At 31.7% G+C, this 21,803-nt stretch overlaps 1 protein-coding gene and 8 non-coding genes across 9 annotated transcripts in view; all 9 read left to right on the top strand.

The window, feature by feature from the left end:
- The first annotated feature begins 9,294 nt into the window (after window positions 1–9,294).
- Window positions 9,295–21,803, top strand: part of LOC113371242 — a 66,736-nt gene continuing 54,227 nt past the window's right edge. Inside the window, exons 1-6 of the mRNA XM_026611876.1 lie at window positions 9,295–9,433; window positions 11,205–11,359; window positions 12,078–12,300; window positions 13,621–13,716; window positions 15,166–15,383; window positions 17,772–17,997. Of these exons, the coding sequence (XP_026467661.1) occupies window positions 9,295–9,433; window positions 11,205–11,359; window positions 12,078–12,300; window positions 13,621–13,716; window positions 15,166–15,383; window positions 17,772–17,997 (1,057 nt within the window). The remainder of the gene's footprint in view (window positions 9,434–11,204; window positions 11,360–12,077; window positions 12,301–13,620; window positions 13,717–15,165; window positions 15,384–17,771; window positions 17,998–21,803) is intronic.
- Window positions 19,726–19,797, top strand: Trnaq-cug. Its single transcript has one exon. It is a non-coding gene; the product is annotated as a tRNA-Gln (tRNA).
- On the top strand, window positions 19,907–19,978 carry Trnaq-uug. The gene has a single exon. It is a non-coding gene; the product is annotated as a tRNA-Gln (tRNA).
- On the top strand, window positions 20,090–20,161 carry Trnaq-cug. The gene has a single exon. It is a non-coding gene; the product is annotated as a tRNA-Gln (tRNA).
- Trnaq-cug lies at window positions 20,270–20,341 on the top strand. Its single transcript has one exon. It is a non-coding gene; the product is annotated as a tRNA-Gln (tRNA).
- Window positions 20,453–20,524, top strand: Trnaq-uug. Its single transcript has one exon. It is a non-coding gene; the product is annotated as a tRNA-Gln (tRNA).
- Trnaq-uug lies at window positions 20,631–20,702 on the top strand. Its single transcript has one exon. It is a non-coding gene; the product is annotated as a tRNA-Gln (tRNA).
- On the top strand, window positions 21,090–21,161 carry Trnaq-uug. The gene has a single exon. It is a non-coding gene; the product is annotated as a tRNA-Gln (tRNA).
- On the top strand, window positions 21,400–21,471 carry Trnaq-uug. The gene has a single exon. It is a non-coding gene; the product is annotated as a tRNA-Gln (tRNA).

The following is a 21,803-nucleotide window of genomic DNA, read 5'->3' as shown; positions in this document are numbered from 1 at the left end:
GGACCTGCCTTCCCAAAAATTTAATCAGCTCTTCATCCTGTCAATACAAGTAAAATGTTTTTTTAATTATTAAAATCGGACGCTATGTTCTCTTAAAAACTGAGGTACCGTTTTTGTCACTTTTTACCCTGTATCTTCGGAACCGCTAGACCTGCTTTTGCCAAAAACTAATCAGCACGTCTCCTTATCAATACGAGTCGAATGTTTTACGAATTATTCAAATCGGTTGATCGGTGTTCCCGAAATCGTCGACGAAAATTTGTATCCGCACACACACACTCACACATACATCCATTTATTCTAAGGTATGCCAAAATGTTCAGAAGGTTTTGAAACGTAAAGATATATAAAAATTTTCGATTTTTTTGCGATTACTATCACTCACCCTACGGGAAGTTAACTAGTAGTGCATGGCAGCATGGCTTTGAGACAAATTGCTGGAACTTTCTGTACCGAAAATTGAATTCTTTAACTAGTGGTGCATGGCATCGTGCCTAAGGCATGATAAATGTACACAAAATTTGTATGGTACTACATATGTCTAACGTTCATTTTTGACCGCCAAATTACATTATTTTTTCTTTTTTTGCCTTGACCTGCCTTTACAAAAATTTTACTTGTTGTTTATTTCGCCAACAGAAGTAAAATGTTTTTTTAATTATTTCAATCGGACGCTCGAAAAACCATTTGTGCACTTTTTACTTTGCCAAAAACTAATCAGCACGTTCTTATCAGTAGGAATCGAATCGTTTTTGAATTATTCAAATCGGTTGATCTGTGTTTGCGAAATCGTCGACAGAAATTTGTGTCCGCACACACACACGCTCACACATACATCCATTTTTTATGGTATGCAAAAATGGTCAGAAACCTCTGAAACGTATAGATATATAAACATTTTCATTTTCAATATTTTTGCGATTACTATAATTTACCCTACGAGGAGTTGAAAAAGCTTTATAAATTTTTGAAAATCTTGAAAAAGTTAAATTTTTGCGAATTTTAAAATTTCTGAAAAAAATTATCTTTTTTTGAAAAATTTGTTTTTTTATTATATATTTAGATTTTTTTTGGAAATTTGGTACATTTTTAAAGACTAAATACCGTGTAAGGGCTAAACATTGGTACGGAACCCATAGAAATGCAAACAAATTTGGATTTTTAACATCTCGATAAAATATCTGATAATATGATGTGCATCTGTCTAATGACCATTTTCGACCGTCCAATGGCATTTTATTTTACTTTCTTCATTAGATCTGAGAAAACGCTGTTCCTGTTTTCCCAAAAATTTAATCAATTCATCGTTTCGACAAAACAAATAAAATAGTATTTGAATTAGTCAAATTGGACGCTCCAAAAAATAGGAATTGAATGCTTTTTGAATCATTCAAACCGGTCGATACGTGTTCTCAAAATCGTAGACAAAAAATTGTATCCGCACACAAACACGAACACACACGTATATATACAAACATACAAAGAAACAAACGCATATATAATTTTTTTTCTAATTATAAGGTATGCCAAAATGTTCAAAAGGTATTTGTATTTGTATTAGATATACACTGACACACATAGAAACACACGCATATATACATTGTTTTTCTGATTATAAGGTATGCCAAAATGTTCAAAAGGTTTTGAAACGAAAATATATGCGAAAATTTTCATTTCCATTTTTTGCGATTATTGCAACTTACCCTATCGGAAGTTAATAACCACTGGTAATATTTAATCATTACTGTAAACAATAGTTACTTTTTTGTATTTTATTTTTATCATTATTATTAATTTAACATATTGGTTGTAGAATATTAATACATTTGCTAACTAGGTGTAAGTATTTTTTGCCTTAAGGCAAGTTGCTGATAATATTTTAAGATGTTCGTTAAGATCATGGATAATATCATCATGAAAAGTTTAATCAAAATAGTAAACATAAGTCAACAATTTATTATAAAGAAATGGCCCGTCTGATCTTTACCAAAAACTAATCAACACGATTGAACGACGATTATTAACTGTTATCTTTCATCTTATTTCAATTTAACTTTTTAAAATCGGTTAGGGACAAAAAAATTGCACTTTTTCGCCAATCATAAAGAAAAGGCTTTGCCGATCGTCGCGCAAAACTATCAACCTTACAATACTTGTCAAGTTACATCGAATGGCTCTAAAATTTTTGAAATTGTTTCAGTGTTTATTTTTAAGAAAAATTTAACGAATGGTCAAATTTTGGCTTACACACACATTTTTGCACACATTCTTTTTCACACATACTTCGAGGAAAAGTAAAAAATCAGCTCGTGCATACACACACTCATGCATGCATTGAGAGACACATACTTTTTCCAGATTGGTGGAAAATGATTCACAATTATTTGAAATATCAAGAAAACATAAAATTTCATACATATATACTTTTTTCAAATTCTGTCACAAACAATTCAAAATGACTTGAAACGCTGAGAAAATTTCAGGATATTATAAAGTAGTGGTGTATTCCAGTGTGCCTTAAATCAATATACTTGATCATTTCATTTACTAAATTAAATTAACATATTATGAATAAAACAAAACATATAACTAGTTGGTATTGGTATTTTGCCTTGAGGCAAGTTACATGAACTTCCCGATATGTGTAAATAACTGACTTAATCGATAAAAAATAAATTAGTTTATGAGTGATTAGAACTATTCCGAATGGATTTATTACACATAATTGAAAAAAAAACCAACACGTTAACTCGGAGTATTTTCTAAAAGCTAATTTTCACAAATCAATATTTTTTATAATTGAACCAGTTTCCGTAGGACTCTAATGGTTTAGTATGTTCCTTAAGACCAAGTACTCTATCGTTATACCAAGTAAATCGTCTAATTTTAATTTTAACAAACGTAAAAAAAAACTACTCATTTTCTCAAACTTTGATGAATTTTTAAAATTAAACTACTTGTCGTAAGGGCGTAATATTTCAGCAAGTTCTATAAGATCATGATATATATTGCAAAAAAAGTTTCATAATAATCTTAAATTTTTCTTTCGATAGTTAATTACAAGAAAACGGCTCGGTACCTAAAACTAATCAGTATCATTCTCAATTAATACCTTTCGAACAGCTTTTGATTTTTTTAAATCGATTCGGTGGTATGAGCTTAAATGTGGACGAAAAGTTTTTCCAACAATTTTTTTCAAACAATTTTTTCCAAACTACAAAGAAATGTCTCGGCCGATCGTCGCACAAAACTGGGAAACGATAATCCTCATCGAGATACATAAAATGGCTTTTAAATTTCTGAAATCGGTTCAGGCGTTTTTGAGCAAACGTTGATCAAAGGTCTAATTTTGACAAATGCCAAAAAACGATACTAATTTTTGCAAACTTTGACAAATTTTTGAAGCTAAACGAGTTGTCGTAGAACCGTAATATTTTAGTATGATCTAGATTCTAGAAGACTATTGTATCTACCGTCAAAAAATAATAATAAAAATCGACGAAAAAAAATCTTTTAACACGAGAAAACAAGCCGGTTTTTTACAAGAAAATGGCCCGGCCGATCTTTACCAAAAACTAATCATGTCGATTCCCAATCAATATCTTTAGAACGGTTTTTGAATATTTAAAATCGATTCAGAATTGCGAGCTAAAACGTGGGAGAAAAATTTTTCACTTTCCTGCTATTTACAAAAAAACGGCCTGGTTGATCGTCGCGCAAAATTGATAAATTCTAGTCCTCATCGAGATACATCGAATGGCTTTTAAATGTTGAAATCGGTCCAGTCGTTTTTGAGAAATCGCAAAAAATCTGTTCAAACGTCGAGAAAACATAAAATTTGCGAATCGGATTTTTTTATGAAAACATAAACTTCTTCTTCGGGAAGTTAATAACAATTTAAAACGTGAAAATATCTTATAGCAATTTTTTTATAATTGTATAAAAAATATTTTTATTGTATATTCATGATTACAGTATCTTATTCAATAGGAAGTTTATATATTATTTCAAAAAATTAATACATTAATAAACACACAAAAAAATCAATACATTATTCATTGAAAATTAAAATCGCAACAATGCACCTGAAACTGAATGAAATATCTGCACATCTGTTTACAAACCGATGAAAGTATTTGTACACAGGATAATACAATAATAATAAAATTGTTTTATGAATGGAATGAGCAAAATTTCCATCACACATTCGGACAAATTTACAGAACTTGCCATAAAATATCTTTGAAATAATATTAAGTTCATTTATTGCCACTTATTTCAAACTAATTAATTACACTTAGTTTTGAAGAATATAAATAATATGTTCATTTCAAGTATATGTATATTTTAGGTTATATTATGTTTTATTTATTCGAAGCATTATTTAAAATAATGTTAATACTAATTAGCAAAATAATTCATTTCATAATTATTAGAATGAATTCTATTTGTACGTTATAATGTTAAAAAATACTGAATCAACTTCTCATATAAGATACCAGAACCGCAAAAAATTGATAAATTTTAAACTCTTTAAAACCACTACCACTTTAAAAAGTATTGGATTATCAAGCATTCAATCTTCTAATTTCAAGTATTCTCGAAGTTTTAAGTCATTTTGAATGAAGTCTTTAAAAAGTATTGGATTATCAAGCATTCAATCTTCTAATTTCAAGTATTCTCGAAGTTTTAAGTCATTTTGAATCATTTGAGACCAAAATTGGAAATAAAACCAAAATTTTAATAAATAATTATCACTGAAGAATGAAATATGATCTGGGGAACGGGAATCAAAAAAAAAAAGATTGACCAAAGAAAATTTTAAATGGGGCTAGATTTTCCAGGTATTAAAAGATTCCAAAAAATGCGCTTTCTAGTTCTAAATTAATTCGATTCTTAGATTATTTTACCTTTGTTTTGAGACTAAGTAAATACACGATCAATGCTTGATCGATTAAGGATTAAGGTGGTATCAACTTAAAGAATTTGAGATATAATGTAGTATCTGTGCTTTGCAATCACAAGGGTCTGTGTTCAAATATCGCACTACCTTTATCAAGCAATAGTGATATCAACTTATCTGCAAAAAAATAAAATATGAACTCCACTAAAATAAGGACTAGAATAACAACTAGAACAGAATAACCAATAGTTGCCTTTCAATAGCCAGAATACATTCTAGTTGCTGATGATAAAATTTAGTTTATGAGTGATTAAAAGTATTCTGAGTGGATTTATTACCCATAATTAAAAATGAACGAACACGTTAACTCGGATTATTAAAGCAAATTTGATTTGCTAAAAGCAAATTTTCAAAAATCAAAAATTTTTATATTTGAACCAGTTTCCGTAGGACTTTAATGGTTTACTATGTTCACTAAGACTAAGCACTGTATCGCTATACCAAGTAGATCATCTAATTTTAATTTTAACAAACGTCAAAAAACTACTCATTTTCTCAAATTTTGATGAATTTTTAAAATTGAACTACTTGTCGTAAGGCCGTAATATTTCAGTAAGTTCTATAAGACCATGGTATATATCACTAAAAAAAATCCATAAAAATAGGCTTAAATTTTTTTTTCAACAGTTAATTACAAGAAAACTGCTTGGTAGATTTTCACCTAAAACCAATCAGTACCATTCCCAAATAATATCTTTTGAACAGTTATTGATTTTTTAAAATCGATTCAGTAGTATGAGCTTAAATGCGGACGAAAAGTTTAACACTTCTTTTCAAATTACAAAGAAACGGCTCGGCCGATCGCTGCACAACACTGAAAAAAGATAATCCACATTAAAATACATAGATTAGCTTTTAAATTTATGCAATCGGTTCAAGCGTTTTTGAGCAAACGTCGATGAAAGTTCTAATTTTCACAAACGTTAAAAAAACGACGCTAATTTTTCAAACTTTGACGATTTTTTAAAATTAAACTTGCCGTAGGACCGTAATATTTTAGTATGATCTATAAGACTATGGTATCTACCGTCAAAAAAAAAATTATGAAAATCGTCGAAAAATTTTTTTAACACTCTATTACAAGAAAACGGCCCGGCCGATCTTTACCAAAAACTAATCAGGTCGATTCCCAACCAATATGTTTCGAACAGTTTTTGATTTTTCAAAATTGATTCAGAATTGCGGCCTAAAACGTGGACGAATTTTTTTTCACTTTTCTGGGATTTACAAAGAAACGGCTCGGCCGATCGTCGTACAAAAGTTAGAAACGCTAGTCCTCATCGAGATACATCGAATGGCTTTTAAATTTTTGAAATAGGTTCAGCCGTTTTTGAGAAAACGTCGATTTACGGTAAAAAATCTCATACTTTATCTAAATTTGGTCTCATTCGATTCAGAATGGCTTGAAACGTCGAGAAAACATAAAATTAGCAATTCGGATTTTTTGATGGAAACATAAACTTCTCCTTCGGGAAGTTAACAAATAGTATTATTAGCCAAACTTAAGTTGAATTTGAAAACATAAAAGTAATGATAATTAGAAATATTACAAATTTTGAAAATAAGTACATGCATATACATGACCATTTTTTGATATTTTTGACTAAACCTTTTTTCTAGTTATCGACAGTTTGTAGTTGTTCTTCTTAAAATTAATACTTACTTTATTACTTAAGATTTGCAGAATCATTAAAAATTTGGAAAGTTTTGAAAATTGAGATTTTTTTTAAACATTTAATTTTTTTTAAATAATATATGTACGATATTATGCATATAGATTTTTATAACTATGCTATAAAAATCTCTATATGACCCTAATTATGAGACTGGGACTCAAAATTATTGATGTCTTTTATAAATGTGATATATCACATGTTCATTTTTGGCCCTCTAAGAAACATTTTTGTATATTAATATTAACTAGCTAGAAATAACTAGCTAGAAATAAACTTCTCGATATATAAAAAAAAGCACTTAATTAATAAGAAGTGAGATTATCTATTCAAATAAAATTTTGTCTGTTTATTTTCAACATAAAGTTTTCGTCTTTCACTAGAATAAAAACAGTGTCCTCATTGAATTGCATCGGATGATTTTTAAATTTTTAAAATCGGTGCAACCGTTTCTGAGGAAACGTCAACGAAAGGTAAAAAATTGGATCACATTCATACATTACACACACAAACAAAAACTTTTTCCAGGTTTGGTCTGAAACGATTGAAAAGTCGTGATAACATGAAATTAGCAAATCAGATTTTTTGGCGTAAACATATACTTTCCTTTCGGAAAGTTAAATTATAATTTTAGCTACATATGACCATAAAATCCTCAATATGTTATATATATATATATATATATATATATATATAGATTACATATATAATATATACATTTAACATCGAAGGTCTTCACGTATTTTACCTTAACTCCCGCAGCACATTGTGCAATAATTTATTGATTTAACAAGCAGAATATGTGCGGGAATATAATCGTCCCAACATACAAATTAATATAAAATGAATTGATAGTGCAATTCATAACTCAAAAAACTAATAAATGACGTAATAAATTATATAAACCTTGCTAAAAATTATATAAAATAAATAATTAAAATATATACCAATACGAAATTGAATTACTTTTGGGAAACAATAGTTACGTGCTAAATATATCTAGAATTGAAAAAGATAATTTATGGTGAGTAATTTTAAACACATGTATATAAAGATATGTATATATATATATATATATCTTGATGATTTTTTGTTCGACGTTGAAATATATATATATATATATATTAAATTTTTTATATAATTTTGATGTTGAAATATGTGATATTCAGTTTTCAGGGCAATACATCAATTAAAAAAAATTGTATGACTTTAAAACATTTTTATTTTTTCCATACGTTTCGACACATAGTTTTGTGTCATCTTCAGTGGACTCTATTTTGAAGGTACAGATAAAATTATTAATTAAAACTAATATATAAGAAGTGATATGGTATGAACTTACATGTAATTGTAATAATCCTAATTATTTCCTAATTATAATTGTTCACAATGCACAATGAAACCAATTCTTGTCACTTTAAATGTAACAATAATAAATTTTTTGAATGAGTTATTTTATGAATTTGTAAAATACATCCCGCTATACTGTATTCCGATGCAAGAGTGAAGCCAAATGTGCACAAATGTGCACACCACGTGTTAGAAGCTAGGTATGTTTTAGTCATACAAATTTTTTTAATTGATGTATTGCCCTGAAAACTGAATATCATATATATATATATATATTATATGAGATAGGGCGATATCAATGCCCAACAACTATCAAACTATGTTCAGTATCAATCAAACTACTATCGAACTATGTTCAGTAAAATTCGCAGTTAAATCCTTATTATAGAAATATGTTTTTTTTTCTTGTCTTTACTGTCCCTTCTTATCCCATGAGCGGGGTAAGAAAAGACAATCCGGAGGCAACCTTTAAAATGATTTTACAAAATAAGAGCTATATTATTTAACCAATGTGACAAACAAAATTTGCCGGAACATTTTTCACAAAAATTTCAGTGTATATAAACTTGACCTATTATTTCGAGATAAATATTCATTAGCAAAGGTCGATAATTCAGTTTATCTCTTGTAAAATCACTTTCTAAATTTAATTTACTTCTTTATTCACTACTTCTCATTGTTTATCGGCTCTTTATGGAAGTTATATAAACAAAACTGTCAAATTCCACTCAAAAATAACAACACATATCTTACAAAACAATTAAATAAGTTATATCTAAAAATTATATTCAGACATCATAAACTAAATATAAGAGCTCAAAACCAAAAAATCTATCAACGAAAAAAAACTTTTGGTATGAATATTGATACATTTCGGCGTCGTAAGGCTGACATCTTTTTCCATCGAATTTAAAACAGTATAATTGAAAAATTCTATACTTTACTTGTTTTTGAGATAATAATTGTCAACCTTTTTACTCGCGGGCCTTTAAGCCGATATTGGAACGATATCAATTGGGAATCGCATTGATTAGATTTTAGTGCATCTAAATAGCAGAATCTCAATTTCTATTGATTAATTTAATTATTTGCATTCTATTAACTAAATCATTCTATTGATTTGTTCTATTAACTTATGTCGGGAAGTTATGTCGGAAAGATGCATTTCCCGTGCCAAAATGCCACTTGCACCAATAATCAATCAAAAGAAGATTTTATTTTTACAAAAAATTAAATTATTTACAATTTGTCTTAGGATTTTTTTTTGACCTTTTGATATAACTTAATCACAATTCATTTGTTACAGACATGGGGGCGCAGTCTTGCAAGCCACTGGGAAAGTCGAAATTGAACGCCCCAATTGGTTATGTATTAGATCATGTCATAAGTCAGGCTGATAAAGCTAGTTCGCAATGTATGCTTTACAAGATAGTGAATTACAAAAAAGGTAATTTTATTCAATGATATTCCATCAGAGACATACGTCAAAAGTATGAAAACATACTGACTAAGCATCCTAATATTCTAGCATATAAGTTGTTAGATCAAATAAAAAATCATCCATCTATTATATATCCTGTCAACGAAATATCGAGAATTGTTTCATAAAACGCAAAATAATTGCTGAACCAAAAATTTTTTTGTCGCCTTTGAAATATGCTTACTCGAAGTAATGAACACATGCCAACCATTGACCCATTGTCAAAGCACTTTATAAAAGCCTGTATAGGGATCGCCTTCAGCCAATTCTTAGTGACATCTATCGACCCAAAGCGGTTTCCAACGAGTATAAATTTACGTTTTTGAGAAGAAATAATTTACATAGAATAAATCTAGCGATTATGGTAGTTGTATCATGATATTTCACGATTTAGATAAAAAAAATCGTTCACAATATGGGCGGCGGTACGTATCATGGCGCAAGATTCATTAATTTTCTTTCCACAAATTGCATAGATTCTTACGCATAATTTTTTGAAAATGCTGCATTACTTCTTTACCATCAGAACCATCTGAAACAATTTCTTAGAGCACAACATCACCATAATCAGACAAAATCACCAACATGACTTCAACTTTTGACTGACTTTGATGTGATCAAAAGTTAAACTCTTGGTGTTGGCTCTTCTGACCTGCGCCATTTAGCTGCCTGTTGAATGGTTTCGACGTCAAATTGAATTACTCATATTTGATAACATTTTATTATGCGCTTCGGTCCAAATTCACTTGTCCAAACATGTCTTCAGCCACCTCTTTTCGGTAAATTATTTGAAGAAAGTTTTTGATTGTTCGACCCGTGAAACGTGCCTATGGGGTAATGATTTGTTAGATACGATAAGAGTTAAGAACTAACATAGGTTTTAAGCAAATTTCCTTGACTTTGGCGACGTTTTCATCCATTGAAGACATTGATGGACGATCAGATATTCCACGACTCTTCGACCCTCTGCCAATGCTATCAATGTGCCAGAAATGACACATTAATTACCATGGACTCAGCAACTCCTTATGCTTAGTAGTTTGAAGCATAGTGTAAATATCAAAATATAGTCAAAAAATAGTATTATAGGTAAATTTTTTTCTTGAAATTCACAAATAAAAAAGAATCAATATACAGTAAAATCGGACTTTACGAAGTCGAATATTTCTGGACAATTCGCAAAGAAAATACTGCTGGATATAGCAGATGCCAATTGACACGTGACTAATGAAATTGTTCTTGAATAAAACGTCATTTAATAATTTTTAATCAACTAAATTTCATGATGCAATTTATTTTTTGATTAATGTAAATTAAAAATCAATAGTTATTGTAATAAAATCAATAGTATTGAACCGTTGATAAGATTTAAAAGCCCCAGCAAAGCGTGGCCGAGTATGCTAATACCTATGTACATCTACCTATATATATGAAAGGGTGTAATGATCAAGAGTCGTGTGGACTGGGTCGTGAGTTTGATCCCCGCTCTGGACAACCGGACATCGTGCAGTAGCGATTTTCATTTTCACTTGAAAATATAGATAAAAAATATGTTTCCAAATGAAAATAGTCCATTTTGGGCACAGCGGTGCGAAATGGAAATGAGAAACCTATCACACTATACTTCCCAGAATCGAGTTGGAGTTTAATTTAGCTCACGGAGCTGCCCTAGGGCAGTACTACCCATTATATACATATATGTACATTAATCATATTTTACATTTTTTCCCCATAACAGGAGGTGAATTAATTGATGCATACAATTTCGGCGGGCAAAGTGAAGTAGAGAAGCTAATAAAGGGACAATTTGGAGTGTTGATGTACTGCAATGGCCATGGTCAGAAAATAAATCGCGCAGAATACTTAAGATGGAAATATCGTGATCATAATCAAGTAATATGTGATAATTTCTAAATAAGATTGAAGTTAAATTCAGATATAGAGCCCATTTTATAAATTTAGTTGTGAAAATAGTATGGATTTAAAGTTTGCTTCAATCGTACTTTGCTATATGAAATACGTAGCATATTTGCATGCATTAATTATAAGATTGTCGTTTTTTCCACAATAAAAGCTCTCAGTTTCTCATCATTGATTTCATAAATAGTAAATCGAATCACCTGAAGGTTTTAGGTGTTGCACCGCCCAGCAACTAATTAGCTAGTAGTTTACTTGTTACTAGATCGCTTCACTAGTTAGTTTAGCTAATGAAGGAATATAATCAGCAAAGTTTGTGGTTCTTCTTTACCGAAAACTTTTCCCTGTTCAGTTGATTCACTTTTAATTCTGTCCTTGATTTTTATTTTTGTACTAATTGTAATGATTATATATATATATATATATATATATATATTTATTACATCCATACGTTTCGGCTATAATCCTAGCCTTCACTCAGGGGAAAGATTTAATGCTAATCTTTGTGTTAAATCATGAAATGTATGTTTGTTTTTATTGATGCTATCCCCGATTCTTAGACTTTGTTAATTTATATGTCAACATAAATATATTATTTATATAATATAATAATTATAATATAATATTTATATAATATAATATATAAATATATAATTATATAATATTGATAAAGATGGCTATGCTTATTGATCAGGTAGCGGTACCGATTGAATCTTCTCTATCTCCTCACGATCCCCTGAGCAAGTGGCAAGATCACAAAGCTTGTTGGCAAATGCGTTATCGTGGTCTTTTGGGTGAAAGTATGCTTCATGTTCTCATCATATGTGATACCAGATTACATACAAAATTAGCAAGAACACTATTAAGATGCTTTCCAAACTTAGCCTTAGATGTTGTCGAAGGAGAAGAATATCTTGGTAAATAGTTAGAAAATATGTGATTAACATGAAGTTTTTTTTACATGTATGTATGTTATGTAGAGCTTCAAACAAAAAATCCAAAAATTAATTAAAAACAAAAGAGTTTTTTTAAACAACCATTTCTTTATTTATTTACTTCGACGTTTCGGAACTAGGTACGTTCCATCTTCAGGACATCTTTCAAGAAACATGATCTTGATAAGATTTAAGCAAATAATTTAAGAAGAGCAGAAGATGATGGATTTTTTAATTAATAAAATTGTTGAAAAAAAAAACAATTTTATTAATTAAAAAATCTATCATCTGCTTTTCTTAAACATATTGTTTGCTTAAATCTTATCCAAATCATATTCCACTTTTCCAGTGTACTTACGATGCACTTACTGCCGGATCACTTTTCTCCATTGCACATACTTCCAGAACACTTTTCACCGTGTGCGCGGTCACTCGATTAATCAGTAGTCGAACAGTGCTGACAACAATCATTTTCCACATGGCTTCTCACACTTAAGGCATGACCCTTTTTCATATTTTGGTTTAGAGCACTTGAACGCATTTACCCTATACTGCCAAATGTAACATTCCACAAAACTCACGCTTTGTGCTTTTGATCTCAAAATTTCTACTGGCTGCACTTCCTTCAGCTGTGCTGCACAATCTTCATGTTCGTAACATTTAACAGAACTTGCACATTGTGGTTCATATCTAACTCTTCATAGCTTACAAATTGCTGCTCGATATACTCTTACTCTTAAAGTTGTTGGCTGCTTTGATTAAGTTAATCAAATCTGCCAGTGAAAGCGACACCATGCTTTCAATACTTACTCCAAGATCCATCATATAAAATCTTCAAATTTCTCAATAAACTCAAATTTTCCACAACAAATCTGGTAACTATTAAACCGCCTAATTAATAAGTACACTCACAATTATTGAAATCGCCCATTTCAATAATCACCACTTGCATTAATCATTGTCTCTGAACCTGTCAATAGACATCTCAAGTCAGATTCTAATAATCCTAGCAGTGAAATCTGGTATATCTTGGTATTTTTGGTTAAACTCACTGATAACTGTTAACCACCTGTTAATTATAATTAAAAACACAATTTGAACGTACATTTCATATCTTTTGTAATTCAGCATCAACATTATGTGCACTATGCATATAAAATTACTATAAACATATAATATTAATAATATACATTCTATAATATATTTTGCACAACAGTTTTCATAAAAAAATATTTTTTTATAAATATACTTTAATAATTTTTTTGTAAAATGTTAAAATTATACAATTAATAACTTCTACAGGAGCCAGTGCATTACATTTAGCGATTGCATACAGTAACAATGAACTTGTGCAAGACTTACTTGAAGCAGGAGCTAATGTTAACCAGCGCGCAATAGGTAATAGTTTTTATCATAAATTTTATTATATAAATTATGATATTAATTATTCAGTTATGTTTGAAAATTTATATATATATACAGGGTGGCTGATATGTATTGCAACCAATTTCAGACCGCTATCATTTCTAAACCGCTCATCACACATATGACAGATTTATTCCAGAGATTGTTCATTTAGTTGTTTACAAGCGTACAAAAGCATTTTGATCTATTGCATTCATCAAAAAAGTTATTCGTGATGGAAGTCAAGCGTGATAGTGCGATTGCTTCATATTTGGCTGGAAAACGTTAAGTGGCTATCTTTAGAGCCCTCCAGCATTAAAATGCGAACAAATATTTTATTTCTCGTACCATATCTCGTAACCGTGATACACTCAGTGTTGCACCGCGTCCAAAAAGTGGACGAAAAAAACACCAGAAATGATCTAAAAAGTTTAGGCATAAATCAATCGAAATTCGTGTCGCAGTGGTAAAAAATGGCTCGTGAGCTGAACACATCGAAAAAACGGATGCAACACATATTGAAAAATAAACCTGGACTAAAGCCATTGAAGTTCCAAAAAGTGCAAGAGCTCATCGATGCACAAAAAAAAGTTAGACGGGAAGAAGCGCAGGGGTTGCTTCGCTTGCACGGAAGTGGCTAGTTACCAATTTTGGTTTTCTCAGATGGGAAGTCATTCCAAATCGAGCAGTTTGTGAACAAACAAAATGATAGGGTTTACTTGCCAACAATGTCAGCTAAAAATTTACACCTTCGATTGGCCACCAGAATTCAAGCGCCGCCGACGGTAATGGCGTGAACCACCGTAACGGCCGACGGTGACATTCCGCTCTCATTCATCGACCGTCGGATCAAAATAACTGCCGAAATTATCGGGAAAATGTCTTAAAGGCAGTATTGAAGTCCTGGGTAGACAAAAATTTCGGTTGCAGACCATGGACAATCCAACAGGACTCAGCTCCATCAAACTCAGCAAGCGTCTGCCGAAAGTGGCTTAAAAAAGAGGTTTTTCGCTTCTTTTCCATCGCACAATAGCCACCAAAATCTCTGGATCTAAATTCGTTGGACTTTTGTGCCTTGGACATTTTGGAGAGTAAGGTTCGCACTAAAAATACCAATGTGACGATCATCCTAAGAAGGCGCTTCGCCGGGAATGGGCTAAAATACCCCAGAGCCATTTGCGTGCAGCGTGTTATGGTTTTTCTGCCGTTCTGCGTGTTATGGTGCCAAAGGTGGCCAATTAGAACAAATCTTAACCGATTCTAAAATTTGAAGTCATTTCCGACATTTTTGCTTTTGTACAATGAAATTTAAAATGAAAATGACACAGTTATAGCGCTTTACTTTGTTGCATTACAAATCAGCCAACCTGTATATATATATATATATATATATATATATATATATATATATACATATATTATACATACTTTACTTTACTCTAGGAAGCTTTTTCCTGCCGCGTGACCAACAGCAAATACGCCGGTGCAAATACACCGACTACGAAGGACTGGCATATTTAGGTGAATACCCTCTTGCATGGGCCGCTTGTTGCGCCAATGAGAGCGTTTACAACATGCTCCTTGATAATGGTGCTGATCCTGATTTATGCGATACTTTTGGAAACACAGTATTGCATATGGTGGTTGTCTGTGACAAATTGGTTGGTATATTTGAATTATGGATTTTCGGAACAAATACGATTTTTTTTTTGTTTGAGACGATTTTGGCAAGCATCAAAGTTTTCATACCATTATTGCAGTTATTCAATACACGAAACAATAACATTACATAACATTCATTTCATATAACATTCATTATATAAAACGAGCATTACCCGCAGCCTGATGTCAAGCCGTAGTAACATCGGTTTTTACTTGAAAATGTGGATAACATTCTATTTCCATGCAAATATAGTACTTACACAGTCTTGCTGCCATATTCCATTCAGAAAAGCAATTGTGGGTTTGTCTTCACCTTTTATTTACGGTCTATTTTCTCATTACAAATCCTTTTCATAACTCTCTAAATCTTCTTATAATAAGTAGAATTGAGCGTTTGCATCTGAAAAGTAACTGTAAATGCGCTTTTGTTACTTTTATAGAAAAAGAACAAGAATAAGTAGCTTGTGATAGATCTTATGAGTAAAGCCCTACGGGAAGTTAAAAATACATATAATGAATAAAAGGCAGCAAATATATCAAATTCTATATTTCTGATGGCAGAGGCCTCTTCTTTATTTTTACACGAAATTTTCTATTATATAGGAATGATTTTAGGGTTTTGAAGTAAGAAGAAAATGTTAAAAAGTTGTTGTATAAAAGTCCGGAATGCCACACCTTGTGGAACGCCTTGCTAACATCTAAAAATACAGGCACACGGTGTTCCTTTTTAGTTAAGGCTTCCAGGCTGTAAGACATAAGCCTGTTGCACTGTTGTGTAGTGAAATGTTTCTTTCTAAAGCCGAACTGATGGTTCGGTAGCCAATTAGTATGAGGATAATTTTCGAGCAATCTGCGATATAGTTGTTTTTCCATTAGTTTAAAAAGAATTGGCAAAAGAATGATTGGTCGATGTGAAAGTGATGTGAGGGTCCTTGTTTGATTTTGCTTTCATAATAATTTTAGCTGTCTTTTAAGCGATAAGCCAAGAAATAAATTGTAATATAGAATTATAGATATTGGTTAAGAATAAAACTGATTTCATGGGCAACTCTTTTAGCATTTCTGGCGTTATTTTGTCTAATCCGGGAGCAGACTTAATTTTTAAATTCTTAATTGCTTCAGAAACGTCATTGGGTGAAAAGTGTCTTATTGAGGATTGGATATTGACTGTAGTAGTTGTACTATTTCTAAATTTGGAGTAGTTTTTTAAGCACTGTAAGTAATTTGCAGGTGATCAGCAAATGCTTCCGCTTCATCTTTTGTACTCTTCGCCCATTTGAAGCTGTTTTGGTGTGGTATTTTTAAAGGATAATTTATTTGAGGTAGTTTACCCTTTCGTTTAACATGTTGTCAAATTGAGTTATCAAATCTATTAAGTTCCATCAAATAGGATTTGAATGAAAGATTTTTCTATTCTTTTATTTTTTTCTTACGATATTATTGAGGTGGTTGAGAGAAGTCTTACCTGAAGGCTTATGCGACTGTTGCTAAGTGTGTCAAATAAGTTTTTGATCTCAATAAGAATTGTTATGTTATTCTTTGTTGCCTTTGGGATCGGAAAAATTTGTTCTGTTGTTGTGCATAAGATTTCTGTAAAAAAATGTAGTTATGTTTCTATATCATTCGTGTTTCTTGGTTTAATATTTGCAGGTGTTTTTGAGTTTAGAATTTTTTGTAGTGACCTAGTCAGAGAATTTATTATGAAGAAATTGAATGGAATGTACAGAAACCGTAGCGTACTAAATGTTAATATGATTGGGGAATGGTCTGAAGATGAGTCATAGCTACGGTTCAATATTCATTTGAAATTTGGAAATGCCTTTAACGATAAGAATTCCAAGAGATCTGGGAATTTACTTGGAATTTAAAGCCCCTCCGATGATGAATTTAGATCCAATTTGAGAAAAAAATGATGTAAACTCTGAGAACAAAATTTTGATTTTTGGTGGACAGTACACTGCAGATACACGGATACTCGTATAATAAAGATTGGTTACAATCGCAATTTGCGTTGCTTGAATAAATTGGGTGATTAGCATTATAAACTGTATATTCGTATTATGTATTCACACACACAAACACATACTTTTTCCAAATTTGGTCTCATTCGATACAGAATGGCTTGAGACGTCGAGAAAACATAAAATCAGCGAATCGGATTTTTTGATGAAAACATAAACTTCACCTTCGGGAAGTTTAAAAATCTATAAAAGTTTTACCTCTTAATATTAACATTTAGATAGTGCGCAAATCAACTAAAAATTTCTTATATTTATTATTAATATATGTGATTAGGTAAATTATTGCGCCATCCGTCATAGCAGATTTTTAGCACTTGTAATATATATACATATATTTATATCTGTTTGTGTGTGTATAATTTCCAGGACATGTTTGGGTATGCACTGCGACATCCTAAATTGCCTGCGAAAAATGGTATGTTAAATTATGCTGGATTAACTCCTCTAACATTGGCTTGCACTTTGGGCCGTGCGGAAGTTTTTCGTGAAATGCTGGAATTATCAGCAAAGGAGTTTTGGAGATATAGTAATATAACCTGTTCCGCATATCCACTTAATGCTTTGGATACTTTACTGCCTGATGGACGAACAAGTATGAACTCATCAATAACATATGCTTTTATATCGCTTCTATGAATATGAATATATATATATATATATATATATATATATATATATATATATATATATTATATATATATATATATATAATATATTTAATTTGAGTTACGAAGTCGAGCGTTACATTAATAAAAATAGTATGAGAGTTTTTAGAAATTTATTTAAAATCCATACGTTTCGGCTAGCATCTTAGCCTTCATTAAGTGGCAATCAATCTAACATTTTGCACCCTATATATATATATATATATATATATATATATATATATCTTACATATAAAATTCTTCCGTAACAGGGTATGAATGGTTAATCCTCTTAAACTATTATTCGGATTTTCATAAATTCCTCGTGAAGATTGTTAAGGGAGTTTTCTAGGATTTTTTGATTCATAGAAATATAGTTAGACTGTAGAAAAAAATATAAAAAATCACAAAAAACGCTTATCATTGTTTGACCATATTTAAGGCATAGTTTGACATTAAAAACAAATGAAGACTGTCATTTGCCAAATATTTCTATTCAATTATAGGCTAAGGCAATATTAAAATATAATAAATTCATGATTAGAAATGAGGAAAATGTAATGTCTACATTATTATTGCGGAAAAGCAGCTGAGATGTGCCAAAAATTAAAACTAGTGGGGTGTATGGCATCGTGCCTAAAAGCAAATGCTGGAACTTCCCGTACCGTAACGAAATGTTCGAGGAATTTTGAATGTTTTCAAATAGATTATTATAAATAAATATTGTAACATTGTCTAATATTTATAAGAATTATATTAACTGAATTGCAAAGTTGAAATTATTTGTTTGAAGTATAATCATTAAAGTATAATTAATTTGTTTAAAGAACTATAGTCAGAATTAAAAATAAAATCTGAATTATTTTCGATATACAAAAAAAAATTTTTTTGAAAAAAAAATGTTGAAACAGAATTTTTTTTCCAAAATCAATTATTTTGTTAAGACAAGCCGAAAGTTCTTTGAATCATTTAAATCGGACGCTTAGTTCTCTCAAAAACTGTTAGCACTCTAGAATTTGAATCCAGCGATCCGAGTTCAAAGCTCGGTGGACCTTAAATTGATACAGCTGGGGTTTAGTACCGTTTCTCTTTTACCATAGATACTTATGAAGGTACTATGATTGTTGTATAGAAAACAATTACTTACTTTCCTGTACTGACCGTAGATTCCATGGTGTAATGGTTAGCGCTCTGGACTTTGAATTCAGCGATTCGAGTTCAAATCTCGGTGAAACCTTGAATTGATACAGCTGAGGATTGGTATCGTTTCTTTTTTACCTAAGATAACTATGAAGGCACTGTAATTGTTATATAGAAAACAATTACTTACTTTCTTTGACTAACCGTTGGTTCCGTGGTGTGATGGTTAGCACTCTGGGCTTTGCATCCAGCGATCCGAGTTCAAATCTCGGTGGAACCTTGAATTGATGCAGCTGGGCTTTGGTACCCTATCATTTTTACCTAAGATAGTTTTAAAAGCACTGTAATTGTTGTATAGAAAGCAATTACTTACTTTCTTTTCCTAACCGTCGGTTCTATGGTGTAATGGTTAGCACTCTGGACTCTGAATCCGGCAGATGGGATTTAGTATCGTTTCTCTTTTACCATAGATACTTATGAAGGTACTATGATTGTTGTATAAAAAAACAATTACTTACTTTCGTGTACTGACCGTAGGTTCCATGGTGTAATGGTTAGCACTCTGGACTCTGAATCCAGCGATCCGAGTTCAAATCTCGGTGGAACCTTAAATTGATACAGCTCGGATTTGGTACAGTTTTTTTTTACCTAAGGTAGTTATGAAGGCCTGTAATTGTTGTATAGAAAACCATTACTTACTTTCTTCCACTAACCGTCGGTTCCATGGTGTAATGGTTAGCACTCTGGACTTTGAATCCAGCGATCCGAGTTCAAATCTCGGTGGAACCTTGAATTGATACAGCTGGGCTTTGGTACCGTTTATTTTTTACCTAAGATAGTTATGAAAGCACTGTAATTGTTGTATAGAAAACAATTACTTACTTTCTTTCACTAACCGTCGGTTCCATGGTGTAATGGTTAGCACTCTGGACTCTGAATCCAGCGATCCGAGTTCAAATCTCGGTGGAACCTTAAATTGATACAGCTGGGATTTGGTACAGTTTTTTTTACCTAAGATAGTTATGAAGGCCTGTAATTGTTGTATAGAAAACTATTACTTACTTTCCCCAAATAACCGTCGGTTCCATGGTGTAATGGTTAGCACTCTGGACTCTGAATCCAGCGATCCGAGTTCAAATCTCGGTGGAACCTTGAATTGATACAGATGGGATTTAGTATCGTTTCTCTTTTACCATAGATAGTTATGAAGGTACTATGATTGTTGTATAGAAAACAATTACTTACTTCCGTGTGCTGACCGTCGGTTCCATGGTGTAATGGTTAGCACTCTGGACTTTGAATCCAGCGATCCGAGTTCAAATCTCGGTGGAACCTTAAATTGATACAGCTGGGATGTGGTATCCTTTTTTAGCCAAGTTAGTTATAAAGGCCTGTAATTGTTGTATAGAAAATCATTACCAACTTTCTTTCACTAACCGTCGGTTCCATGGTGTAATGGTTAGCACTCTGGACTTTGAATCCAGCGATCCGAGTTCAAATCTCGGTGAAACCTTAAATTGGTACAGCTGGGATTTGGTACAGTTTTTTTTACCTAAGATAGTTATGAAGGCCTGTAATTGTTGTATAGAAAACTATTACTTACTTTCCCCAAATAGCCGTCGGTTCCATTTCTCTTTTACCATAGATAGTTATGAAGGTAATATGATTGTTGTATAAAAAACAATTACTTACTTTCGTGTACTGACCGTAGGTTCCATGATATAATGGTTAGCACTGTGGACTTTGAAACCAGCGATCCGAGTTCAAATCTCGGTGAAGCCTGAAATTGATACAGCTCGGGTTTGGTACATTTGGATTTGGTTTTTTTTACCTAAGGTAGTTATGAAGGCCTGTAATTGTTGTATAGAAAACCATTACCAACTTTCTTTGACTAACCGTCGGTTCCATGGTGTAATGGTTAGCACTCTGCACTTTGAATCCAGCGATCCGAGTTCAAATCTCGGTGGAACCTTATATTGATGCAGCCGGGAATTGGTACAGTTTTTTTTACCTAAGATAGTTATGAAGGTACTATGATTGTTGTAAACAATTACTTACTTTCCTTGACGAACCGTAGGTTCCATGGTGTAACGGTTAGCACTCTGGACTTCGAATCCAGCGATCCGAGTTGCATTTTTTACCCAAGATAGTTATGAAGGCCTGTAATTGTTATATAGAAAACAATTACTTACTTTCTTTTGATAACCGTCGGTTCCTTGGTGGATTGGTTAGCACTCTGGACTTTGAATCCAGTGATCCGAGTTCAAATCTCGGTGGAACCTTAATTTAATACAGCTGGGATTTAGTATCGTTTCTCTTTTACCATAGATAGTTATAAAGGTACTATGATTGTTGTATAAAAAACAATTACTTACTTTCGTGTAGTGACCGTAGGTTCCATGGTGTAATGGTTAGGTTGAAATCAGCGATCCGAGTTCATATCTCGGTGAAACCTTAAATTGATACAGCTGGGATTTGGTACCTTTTTTTATCTAAGATAGTTATGAAGGCCTGTAATTGTTGTATAGAAAACAATTACTTACTTTCCCCAAGCACGTCGGTTCCATGGTGTAATGGTTAGCACTCTGGTTTTGAATCCAGCGATCCGAGTTCA

The sequence above is a fragment of the Ctenocephalides felis genome, unplaced genomic scaffold (genome assembly GCF_003426905.1).
Source record: "Ctenocephalides felis isolate EL2017-DRISC unplaced genomic scaffold, ASM342690v1 CF-g0.4_SCAFFOLD_01492, whole genome shotgun sequence".
In the NCBI taxonomy this organism is placed as follows: Eukaryota; Metazoa; Arthropoda; class Insecta; order Siphonaptera; family Pulicidae; genus Ctenocephalides; species Ctenocephalides felis.
Note: the sequence above shows the minus strand (reverse complement) of the source record. Positions and strands in the feature narration are given on the sequence as shown.